This window comes from Rhinoderma darwinii, chromosome 3, assembly GCF_050947455.1.
Source record: "Rhinoderma darwinii isolate aRhiDar2 chromosome 3, aRhiDar2.hap1, whole genome shotgun sequence".
Lineage (NCBI taxonomy): Eukaryota > Metazoa > Chordata > Amphibia > Anura > Rhinodermatidae > Rhinoderma > Rhinoderma darwinii.
Window position 1 is genome coordinate 392,108,665 of NC_134689.1, and position 12,870 is coordinate 392,121,534.

Here is a 12,870-nt window from a genome sequence, read left to right on the forward strand (position 1 = left end):
AGAAGGGCTGGGGCATTCTTATAGAGCAGGGAATCACGTGGATTAATGATCATAGTTTTCATGCGCGCACGCTCGCGCCCGCTCTTAAAGGGCCAGCGCGCGCACATGAAAACTATGATCACCCTATGGCACCCAGCCGGACGGAGCGGAAGTGAGCGCTGGCATCTCCTAGGAGGGAGACGGAGGCCAGCGCTCACAGATCGATGGCTGCGGGCGTCGGGAGGTGAGTGAACCCGACGGCCCGCGGCCATGGGCGCTACAGCTTGCACCCATGCTGTACCGGTGCTGGGTAGGATAGATAGACAGACAGACAGATAGACAGACAGACAGACAGACAGACAGACAGACAGATAGATAGATAGATAGATAGATAGATAGATAGATAGATAGATAGATAGATAGATAGATAGATAGATAGATAGACAGACAGACAGACAGAGACAGAGAGAGAGAGAGAGAGAGAGAGAGAGAGAGATAGATAGATAGATAGATAGATAGATAGATAGATAGATAGATAGATAGATAGATAGATAGATAGATAGATAGATAGATAGATAGATAGATAGATAGATATGAGATAGATAGATAGATAGATAGATAGATAGATAGATAGATAGATAGATAGATAGATAGATAGATAGATAGATAGATAGATAGATATGAGATAGATAGATAGATAGATAGATAGATAGATAGATAGATAGATAGATAGATAGATAGATAGATAGATAGATAGATAGATAGATAGATAGATAGATAGATAGGTAGATAGGTAGATAAGTAGATAGATAGATAGATAGATAGATAGATAGATAGATAGATAGATAGATAGATAGATAGATAGATAGATAGATAGATAGATAGATAGATAGATAGATAGATAGATCTTATGGAATGCTAATAAAATACGATTAAGTAATTCCAATAAATGACCATTGATCCCTTAGATGAACCTTCTATAGCCTAGATGGCAAAGAATATGTAGACTTCACTTTTAACCAGCCCTCCTTTCTCCCTCACACCTCCCCTCTGTTCTTCTCCCTCTTATTCAGAAGGTGCAGTCAGATGATGGATGAGCAAGTTCTTATGATGAACTGATGAAGATTTTTGCTTTTGGTAAAGAATAACACACATCTCGGAAGGAGGGACGCACAGGTCTTAAAAGCAAAATACCCAAAAAATTGTCTTGTGATACAAACTAGTGCAAGGTAAGAAATGACGGGTCATTGATCATTGAATATTTATCATTTTATAAATTCCTCAGTAGATTGTACTTTGCGGGTTTTATGCAAGGCAGAATAGTTTAATGTTTAGACTATTTCTGAATTAAGCAAGCAATGGTGTATTTTTCTGGCATTTTTCTTGTTTTTTATATTTGGATTTTTACACTTTGTCTGGTAATTTTTTTTAATTGTTTTAGTATGTTCTAAAAATGCTAAAAAAACAACAAAAAAAACAACAACAACCATTGTGTATTGGGCAAGCAGAGAAAATAAGTCCATGTTAATATTATTGTTCCTTTAATGCTACAGGTATCAGGGGAATACAACGCCATTCAAGCAGGGGATATGGTGGTTAATGTGATCTTAATTTACCCTAGAGCCAATGGGTTTAATAAGTAGAGACACAATACCGTCAAGTTATATTGAAGCAGTTGATCTATAGAAAATTTTGACAGGGCATTTCATTTACGAAAGAATTCTTTAAGCGTGATTAACGGAAAAATGTAATGTTCATTGGAAGGAGATTATATAAGAGTCAACAAACAGATAAAGATCAAGTCAGATTTGTATTAAAAAAAAAATCCAAGTAATTAATTTTATATTACAAAAAAAAATATTCTTATAATATAAATTTGTAATATTTTGTTATATAAAATTAAATATATAAAATTAGATATAAAATATACAAATTTAGATTCATATTACATTAGTGATATCTTGTGCTATCCTTTATTTTTATAGTGCTAACCTATTCCGCAGTCCTTACACAATATATTCACTTCCGTGGGTCCCATGTAGATAATAATATTATTGGTTATTCCTATATTCCTTAAGGTCATTTAATAGGTATCATGGATTACAAAAAATGTATACAGGTAACTGTAATATTATATATTATTAGTATTATTATTCCTGTTAATAAGTGAGCCTACAATAGAATGATTAGTACTTTGGAATTGTTTACATATATATTTATAATTTAATACATAATATTATTAAATAAAACGTAATAATATTAACACAATATAATAAGCATAAAAATACAACAAATGTTAATATATTTTATTTTATTTTAACTCTATTGTGATTATATTTCTAATTCAATGTAAAACATAATTTTTATTAAGTGCATTAGCTATTATATGACACAGCATGTGGTGTAAATCAAATAAATGTTATTAATTCATTTACTATATTAAAATGATAGTATGAATAGAAGTATTATGGATATTTATATTAGTTCTAGTAGTACTCAAACATTTAAAAAAAATATATTGAGTTTTTCAGTACTGAAAAGGCAAATTCACTGGCTAATTTTACAGTTTATGGAAATTATATAATTTTTCTTATTTTTTTCCTTTAAATATAATATTAACTTAAAATGTGTAAATTCAAAAATGTGTAAATAAAAAAATAAAAAAATGTGTAGATAAATGTGTGAATAAAAACATAATAAGCCATATAACCCTACGACCCCTACACTATAATTATGTGTATGTGAATTTAAAATTGACAGTAATTTAACAAATATTAAAACTTACATATGTTTCGAAGTTCATTATATTGGGGTGGATGATAAAATTACAGTAAGAGAATAAGCACATATGTAATATAATTCTATGATAGTAGAAATCTAATATTGTAGTGTTGCTGAAAACAGTTTATATAGATAAATACTTCAAACTATAAATAATAAGTTTACTAAGTTATCTGCTTCTTTTATAGAAATGACTGTTGTAATAATCTACTTAAAAAAAATATTCATTAATTTGTTATTAATAATAGTATATCCAACTAAATGTAAAATGATTAAATAAAAATGTTAAGGTCGATCGTAAGGGCTCAGTTACTTAAGGGCTCAGTTTATTTTAAAGAAAAAACAGAGGATTTTATCCCAGCCCTGTATTACAATATCGGAAATGAAGCCATCAACAGGCTGCTGTCTATGGATCTGCTGTTGTTATATTGACTACACTGTATATTCATTATTTAAAGGGTTTTCTCATGAAGACAACCCTTGTCCATATGCCTTATTAGGTCGTATGGGGTTCATAGACAGGGGGATCCCTGGATCGGGACCACCCACTATAAACCAGAACGGAGAACAAATCTGTAAGAGAAATTCCTGCTCGGGCGAATATCTAACCGGCCGCATTGTAATACTACGTTTCCCCTGCAGTGGCCACTGTGGGTGTGATTGTTTCATTTACACCCTTATACTCCTGCAGTCTGATTTCCCAACACATTAAAACATAAAACAATTGTTATCTATTAATAATGTTAATCAGACTATTTGGAAATGTTAATGTGCACCAGGTATTCATATTTTAATAAGACAAGTCCTAGATATTCATACAGACCATATGTAAAATAAAAACCAAAGCCATAATAATATTAACCTGCTTGTTGACAGTTTTAATGTAAAAAAAAAGAGTTAAAAATATCGCTAGATTTCACATGTTCGGGTTATACAAGTCTAACCGCCTTATTAATGTAAGATGCGGATATTTTGTCCATTTCGTCTTTACGTAAATAAATTGTGAGCCTTGATAATTTCATATTCTTTCATTCTGTTTGATTTTATTCTCCCCCACTGCTGCTTCTTCATCATTTTTTGTACTGAGAATGTCTATAGGTTTTCATGCTCATATCTCTATATCTTCCTTGATGGATGACACAAAGGAATGTATAGGAAGAGCTAACCCATACAGTAAGAGTTTCAGTATTAGGCCAGTGTACGGATATAGAACATAAATATAAAATCAGATAAAAACTTTTATTGGGTTCAGTGAAACAGAATTTCGATCAGGTCTGATAAGCAACAATAAAAGGATATAAAACATATTATTTTACAAAATATGTAAGGTCTTTAACCTATGAAGGAAGGTTCTCCGGTTGACTTTCTTGCATGCGTTCTTCTCAGGTGTTGGATGTAATCACTAAATATTTTACTATGAAGACAGAAAGTACTCCCTCTTCGTGCCAGGAACATTCCCCCTTTCATGGTCTGGGTGAGTAATTACATTGTAAACTTCAATTGTTGCTATAGCTTTCTTATAAAATATCAACTGGTGTTCTCCTGGCTCAAGACTGACACCAATTAGTTCATCATTTCCTCAAAGTGATAATTTTGCAAATATTTTTGGATGAAAATGATTAAATACTAATTATTGTTCAAAACAGGGTCCTACTCAGTGGTGTAGATATAGAGGATGCCGGGACTTTAGTCAGATCTGGGCCCTAGTGCTCGAGGGGCCCAAATGCTCCTCTACCACATGAGAGTACATCACTACTATAAATGTCATTGAGGACCTACTCAGTGGTGTAGCTATAAAGGGGTGCAGAGATTTAAAGTGCACCTGGGTGCTATTGCTTGAGGGGTCCAAAGTATCTCCGGCCATATAAGAGGACATCACTACTATAAAGAACACTTAGGGTCCTACTCAGTTTTGTAGTTTTAGAGCATTTCAGAGGCTGCAGTCACACCTGGGCTACAGTGCTTAAGGGTCCAGCTGTCTCCCCTGCCACATAAGAGGACATCAGTTGACAGTATCGGGGTGGGGGGTAGTAGACATTTTGCATTTGGGCCCACGAGTTTCAAACTACTTCTCTGGCCCCACTAATATAGTAAAGGTTTTTTAGGCCTCTTTGGTCCACGTTTGTCAATATACATTAGTCTCCATAATTAAATATTGGGGAATTTTCTTTATTCTCATTCGGTAAGCAAACAAAATTGTAGATAAACATTTTTCACTTATTTATATCTTGTATATCGTAGAATACACATTTATAATTTTTTTGTCCTAAGCCCTTATTAGGGCTCATTTCCTCCCAAGTAATATTTATACATAGATAGAATCTGCAAAAAGAAAGTTACTTTGTGAAGCAGAACAAAAACACCCTTTTATGGGCCCAAAGTCATTTCTAGGAACAACAACTTAAGTCAAAGACTTTGAGGATCTAGAATCATTTAAATTTGGATCAATTTCAGATGTAACTGATCTTAGTTGTATGTGTAGACACCAAATATGGGTCTACCAAACCAGCCACAGATCCTAAGCCAGAGGTTCCTGAACTGTAGTTGGCAAAGGATTGAGAATAAATTTGGGAATAAGTTTTAGAACTCGTGATTTAGTTCTGAATTTATAATATAGTTCTAGCGGATATGTCATCAGACTATGCTGTCCTACTTATGGGCAGCATAGTGTGGGGACAGGTCCACTCTACTATTAGCCAAATGGCACAAAATATTGTGTCCTGTTTGGCTAATAGGAGCTATGCAAGATTATTGTGGACTCGGCAGCTAGTCATAAATCACTGGTGAGAGGGGTAGGGGGAGGCGGGATGCGATCGCCCTCATAAATACACTGGACTTATAACTATGTCAAATGAGAATATGGATCCATTATGTGTTCCAGACCCAAGCTGTGAGCCCTGAAACTAGACAAGTAGTATAATTTTTCGCAATATTAAAATAAAGGCATGGGTATCTCAAAGCTTTCCCATGTTAAACATAAGTCGTAAGACTTTTCCAATGTATAACTTATGTATAAATTCTGAATTAGCGGTAATTCTTCATTAAGTAGGTGACAGCCACAACGATCAGCGTCAGTGGAGTAGCTATAGGGGTCGCAGTGGTAACACTTGCGACCTGGCCCCAAAGCCAGGGGGCCCGGAGGGAAGGCCTGGAAGCACCACTTCCGTATAACAACTGCAGTACAAGCAGCAGTATGAAGGGAGGAGACCCATGCTTCCACCAAGCAGGAAAGAGATTTTGCCCACCAGTCAGGCCTGGGAATTACTGGATAACTGCTTCAGTTGTGTAATTTGATCCTGATTACCAGAAGTGAATCCCCATTCCATTTAGACTTCAGAGGGCCATGGCCATTGCTACAATCTCCCAAGTGCTGCCCCATTTCCTTCCCTGCATTTGCTGTTGTAGGGTATAGTATGTTTGTTTAGTTTTTTTACAAATATCACAGCAAAACGGCACCATTTTTGGCATGATTTTCTCAATGGCTGCAAAACCATAATTGCCGTAATTACGAAAATGTATGCAAAAATGCCACAATTTTGCCTCAAATCGCTGTAAACAAATAAAGATACAAAATTGTGAAAAAAAAAAAAACAATTCATGCAAATATATACTCTAAGACCATGTTCACACGCTGAGGATTCCATCAGGATTTAGGCGTGGATTCCATTGCTATACCCTCACAGAACCTGCTGACGTTTCAACGGCAATGCATGTGAATAGGATATTTTATACATCATTTACAGGCCCAAAACAGATGTTGCAAAATTGGTGTGTAATACAAGCAGATTTTGCCACAGATTTGTTGCGGATTTACCACTGACTCACAGCAAAATCCGCTGTGGATAAAATCTGCTGTGTCTAAGTCCTCCCGCTGCCTTTATGGATTGAATATGCCAACAAAAGTCTAGTGAGTGCTGCAGATTTTCTTCCTTTGGATATGTTCTAATTGAATTTTCTGGGTATAACATTATTATTTCAGTACTACATGAATATATATTCTGTGCAATGTATAGCAGTGGTCTGGACGGATTTTAATCTGGTAGGACCCGACCTCCTATTTCTAAATGGTTCCTGTCAGATAAAACCTATTACATCTGCCATGGACTGGTACCATATACAGTACACTATATAGTATGGTGGAATTTTTTATATCTAAAGGGTATGGCGGATTATTTATATGTACAGTAAATGGTAGCATTATTTATGGGTACAGTATATGCAAGTACTTGTACCCATGTGCATTTATACAGGGTGAGATTTTGTCATAGATGTAAGGCTTCCCACACACGAGCGCGTTCGGTCTGTGATGTATGGTCAGTATGTCGGCAGTATTTCCCAGACCGAACACAGTGCAGGGAGGAACGCTACTAGCATTATAGTTATGTACGATGCTAAGAGTCCCTGTCTCGTTGCAGAAAAACTGTCCCGTGCTGAAAACATGATTACAGTACAGGACCGTTTTCCCGCAGCGAGGCAGGGACTCCTAGCATCGTACATAACTATGATGCTAGTAGTGTTTCTTCCTGCACTGAGTTTGGTCCGGGAAATACTGCCGAAATACGGTCATGGACCGAACATGCTCGTGTGTACCTTAGGGATAGGAGGGGGGGGGGCTCTAGATATGTTTTGCACCAGGGCCCATTAACTTTTATCTACACCTCTGATCAGCATGAAATGCTTTCCCACTAGTTGCAACTTTTTAACTTCTCTTCACCCGACCATTATGTGAAGGGAATTATGCTGCAGTTGGACAGTGTGCCTGCTTTGTATCATGGGTCCAAACTTATTTGGTTCTGTATGTCTCTCTTTTTACATAGACAGTTGGGTTGAGCAGGACTGGATCAAGGTTGGTGGAGGCCATTGGGCAAAAATTTGGTCTGGTCCCTGTTTTTAAGTAGCAGTGTCATATAAGACATGGCTAAACTTAAAGCAGTTGTACAGAATGAGAGTAACAAAGCGGGTTTCTTCCAAAAACAGTGCCAAATCTGTCTTTGGGGGAACCAAGAATGAATGAGAGTTTGCACAGATCCAGGTGTGTCTGTCAGACACTTTTACTTCTCTCTTGGCGCCAGCAAATTTTCTGCCACCGGATTACTTCTAGTTAATAGTGCAGGCAGATGGGCCAACTGAGCTTCATACAAGTAGAATAAATTCACTAAATCCTCCATAAGAATTTCTTCTGACACGTCTCTGCCAATAATTTATTCTCTTCTAATGAAACATTTATATTTATATTGGAGGTAAACTTTACTACATTTCAAACTATGTCTCGATTCCAGGAGTGTCAGTGAAGTGCTGGAGGGACCTGGGTAGTGAGGGCCCCCCAGGCAATTGTCTCTTTTGCCCTGTCTATAATCCAGCCCTGGGGATAAGGTCCAACAACACCAATCCAATGCTGTGATTGCAAGACAGACAGAGCTAGTCAATCCTTCTATTAGGGGACGCAGTAACTAATAGTTGGGAAAGAGTAGGAAATTTTAAAGGGATATTCCAATCTCAGATATTTATGGCACATCCTCAGGATATGCCATAAGTGTCTGATATGTGCAGGTCCCAACTCTGGGACCCTCACATATCTGGAGAAGGTCGGTGAATGAATGGAGAGGTGGCCGCAAATTTGCGTGCCTCTCTCTTTCACTTCTATGGCAGTTATGGAAACACCGGAACGTAGCCACCATCACTACTGAGGAATCTTAGGGTGTATTCACATGTTGCGGTCATATTGTGGTATCGAATGCGATATGACCACAACATGTAAATACATGGATGGCCATGTAATACTACATTTTACCTGCAGCGCTTTCCCAATGAAAATCATCAATTTCCCAGGGGTGCGGGACCCGGGGCGATTAGCTGATTGTTATAGCAGTCGCATTGTTAAAGGTGTTGTCTCTGATGACAGGAATTTACCTGAAAGTCTAGCACCTGGATGGTCCACAACAGGCTTTTGGCTGCCTGAAGTCCATAGTGAAGCCCCCTAATTGTGTCTGAATTGACGTCTGATGGTTTGGAATAACCAATGATCCGGCATCAGTCCTAGATTATGAATATGTGTTCATATTTGTATAAAAAAAATCAATCTATGACATCCACACAATGCAAGAAGCGATGATTCATAGAGCAGGCACATAAAGGGGTTAACAGCGCTGAGGTCACAAAGTTGAAACTCACTCCACTTGTGTTTGTATTGAAGATTGACTTTATGAAGGTCAAGTTTAGCCCTGTGTACATAGGACGGATATTCTCTCTGCCTCCACATTTCGAATGCTTCATCACTATCTTTGAAGGGATGCCAGAGATGAAGTACCAGATAAAATCAGACACAAACCTACATGCTTTTATTTCCTGCGGTAAACAGATGTATTTCCATTTTACACTTGAATACAGTTAATATGATGGTGGCGGAGAAGTATGGAGAAAATCTTTATTTTTATTAAAAATTTTGTCGGCTCAAGGGTGGCATTTGTGTCCAAAAGTATTGCAAAAAATAGATCTGACAATAAAAACAAAATCCCTAATAAAGAATGAGAGAATTTCCAAAAAGTTCCGTAAACATGGCAGTATGGAGATTGTAAGGTGATCATAAAAATAATGATTGGGCCCTGATGAGACGAATGTTCATACATTGTAGTGTTTGTGTCCACACCTCATACATACAAAGATATTTTTCAATGGTCGGAGTGATTTTACCAAAAGTCAATCCAATTTCACATTTACATTATTATAATTAGGAAATTCTCTGCCGATTACTTAGAGGTGGTGTGATTACCAGTACTGACCAATAATAATTTTTGTTTGCGGGTCCAATAAACTTCTTGACAATAAAATATATATGTGTAAGTTTATGGTAATGGTTCGGTTGTGAAAAATAACTATTAGCTAAATTGGCATTTGGCTGACAGCCGTCTCTTGTGTAAGGCCAGATCTAGATCTGGAGGAAGATGGTGTTCCAATCATTGAAGGGGTAAAACCTGTTGCCCTGTAGGTCAAGCAGAAGATAGCTCTGTTCTGCCCAGTAAAATGATTTCAAAAGAAAATGCCTATGGGTAACTAGGTCTAAAGTCGGCTATAGATGAGAGATATTTGTTGGCAAATTTAGGCAATTTTGGTGGGATCTGACAGCAATTTAAATCTTGCAGGAGATAAGCGCTGCCTCCCCGCTCCCTGCTGAAATAAATATGCACACTCGGCTGGTCTGATGTTTACGGGAGTGTTGGAAGAGATGGCTGTCAGACCAACAAACCAACAGGTGTTTCAAGTGTATAGCCATGTCTATGGTCCTCCATACACATTAGAAATTAGATTGCAGATCCCACCAAAATTCCCTGGATTTGCATAAAAAATATCTCATCTCTATGGCCAAGGTTGATCATTTGGGCCATTGAAGGTGCCCCCATCAACCTCATAGTGCCATAATCTGTAACATGTAGAGAGGCTTGAATTTTCCAACTGATCATTCATCTCTGGTGTGACATTATATTTCTTGACAAAGGAACTACACAGCTAAATATTTGAGCTCAATCCAATGTTCAGGCTAATATTTTTTTCCCGTTCAGCCATGGCATGGCCACCTGCTGAGCAAGGAACAGCATTCACTTGAAAGGGGTTGGCTGTAGAACAACAGCCAGGTGGCCAGGAGCGCCGCTGTGGAGTAAAAACTTGGGACTAAATAATCACTATGGCACCCATAATGTTCTGTATCAATGGGAGTGATGACATATTTTAGGGACATGCCATCACTTTATCAGATGGGAATTACCGATAGAATAACATTAGTTTGAATATATTGTGGATGACACGTAAAACTTAACATTAAGAGGTTTTTAATATGTTGTTTCAGATCATAAGATGAATGAACCGTGTGCAGGTTGTGGATGCACTATCTCAGACCGGTTCCTGCTCAGAGTGAACGATAGATCATGGCATGAGTGTTGTGTTAAGTGTGTAGCCTGCCTGCAAATACTCTCTGGGACCTGCTATTATCGCAACCGACAACTGTACTGCAAGGAAGACTATGAAAAGTAAGTGAACCTGCATAATCAGATCTTAGATTTTTTTATTTTCAAACATGTGCGTAAAAGTGTAACTTGGCAAATGGGGCAAAGCTTCTAAAAGGGGGCAGGACTTATTGCAGGTAGATCAATAGGGGAGGGCTCCTGCTGCAGCCAGTTACCTTAGAGTCATTGATGGATCTGATATGAGGTTTGTGAGAGGGTGGGGGATGGATGATCTCCAGGGACACATATAGAAGATGTTTTGATTGCAATATGACAAAGTGTATGGTCAAAGGAGAGGACAATATTCAGGGAGGAATTACTTACTTTCAGGATGAGCTTATGTATGAGCTTATGTATAGCTTATACTGCAAACCAACCAATCTACAGACTTTGAATGAGGTGGATATTAGAGACTTGCACGATAGAAAATCTCATATATCTATGATGAAGTGTAAATTTAAACAAGAGAACTTAAAAAAATAACTCCACCCGAGTGTTCTGCAGTCCTCAAAGTGAAGGTTTGTGGGATGAGGAATAAGGACAGATAAACCAACAGCTGCATCGGGGTCCTCACAAGTAAGATATAATGTGGGGTGATGAAAAGCTTTAATCTCACACGTGGACCCTCTTCCTCTCCCTCTGTCCCAGGTCACAGACTTTCCTTGGCACCTGATTTAAGGCATGAGATCCTTGAGCGCCCAGACTGAGTTTTATCACAGGAGGAGTAGGGGTGGGTTTGACAGAAACCATTTCATCGTCCAACCCTCCTCCACAACCAAGTAATCTGAACGCTTTTCTTTTGCCAGATCAAAAAGTTATATTTAACACATATTAACTAATCCTATTTTCAGTTAACTGTGTGTCATATTTTCAGTGTTTTTACATCGAAAATTCTAGTTTCGAAATATTCTGTACTAATCGTGTTCATTGAAGTGAATAGTTAGGATAAGTGATTCCCTGAGTTCAGCTTTGGTAAAATTTTTGCAATACATGACCAATGAATCTATTTACAGTAGAATCTCCATCAGAATTTAAATCTGACCTGGGGTTTGGATAATATATTAGAGAATTGCATTATTTGTGAGAATCAGTGGTACATAGAAAAGAAGGTGCTCCACAGCAAAAATCAAAATGGGCCCCCATTATGATGCCAGGTTTTGTTTTTCCCCCGTCTTTTACATCTTTTCCATGACCCTTGGGCCAATTCCCAACCACCTTGTTTGCTAACAATGCAATGCCTTTGGAGAGGTGCGTCCTGCACCTGTTCTCGACACAGAGTAACAAAGGGTATGAGACAATGAGTCAGGGCCCCATAGCAGACGCATGATCTTCCTCTATAGTATGTAGACCCTTGAGTAGAATCTCCTTCTGTAACCCAATTTGTAAAAACAATAAAACAATAGTAAAAACTTCATAGGAGCTTACTGAAGATGGATTTATCATTGCGTTCTATGGAAGCTGTATAGATCTGTCTTCAGTAAGCTCCCCCTAGTGGCGGTGCAGGCGTCCAGAATGTCATAATTTAACTTAATTGGCTGTGTGGTGGGAAGTAGGGGATTTCAAGCTCTGTATCAGGCCCTGCCCTATAAAGATACATTATTTAATCAGCACAAAATTAGGACCTAAAAATGAAATGATGTTCAAAGTTAGTGGAACACTTTACAGTGAGTGTTGTGCAGACCTTTATATTTCAAATTGATCTGCTTCTCTTAAAACATAGGCTTTTTTTTGGTAGGGTAATATAGTTAAACAAAATGCTATAGGTGGGGATAGACCACTCCTTGGTTCAGCCTGCTCCATTCCTATAGGAATAGATATCATTCTATGATAGAGATTTTGATTTTCAGCCCTACACTACAAAATTATAGTTGAATTGGCTGCAACTATTTTGATTCAGCTCAATTTTTATAAATGTTACCAATGACCTCTTTTTAATGGAATATTGCACCTCATGATACAGCGGCACTTTAGACAAAGGCATCTATAAAGCGCCAGAGGGGAGTTAGAATAGCGGACACAGGAGTTTGGCATCCTATCAGTCTCCTCCAATCAGTGGCACTGTTATCTATTTTAGCTCCCTTGGGTGTCTTTTAGATGCCTCTATCTACAGTTA

At 37.7% G+C, this 12,870-nt stretch overlaps 1 protein-coding gene across 1 annotated transcript in view; it reads left to right on the forward strand.

Annotated features, from left to right (window-relative positions):
- The first annotated feature begins 1,081 nt into the window (after positions 1-1,081).
- Positions 1,082-12,870, forward strand: part of LOC142748353 (LIM homeobox transcription factor 1-alpha-like) — a 46,656-nt gene continuing 34,867 nt past the window's right edge. Inside the window, exons 1-3 of the mRNA XM_075855439.1 lie at positions 1,082-1,208; positions 4,147-4,234; positions 10,601-10,781. Of these exons, the coding sequence (XP_075711554.1) occupies positions 4,177-4,234; positions 10,601-10,781 (239 nt within the window). The 5' untranslated portion in view covers positions 1,082-1,208; positions 4,147-4,176. The remainder of the gene's footprint in view (positions 1,209-4,146; positions 4,235-10,600; positions 10,782-12,870) is intronic.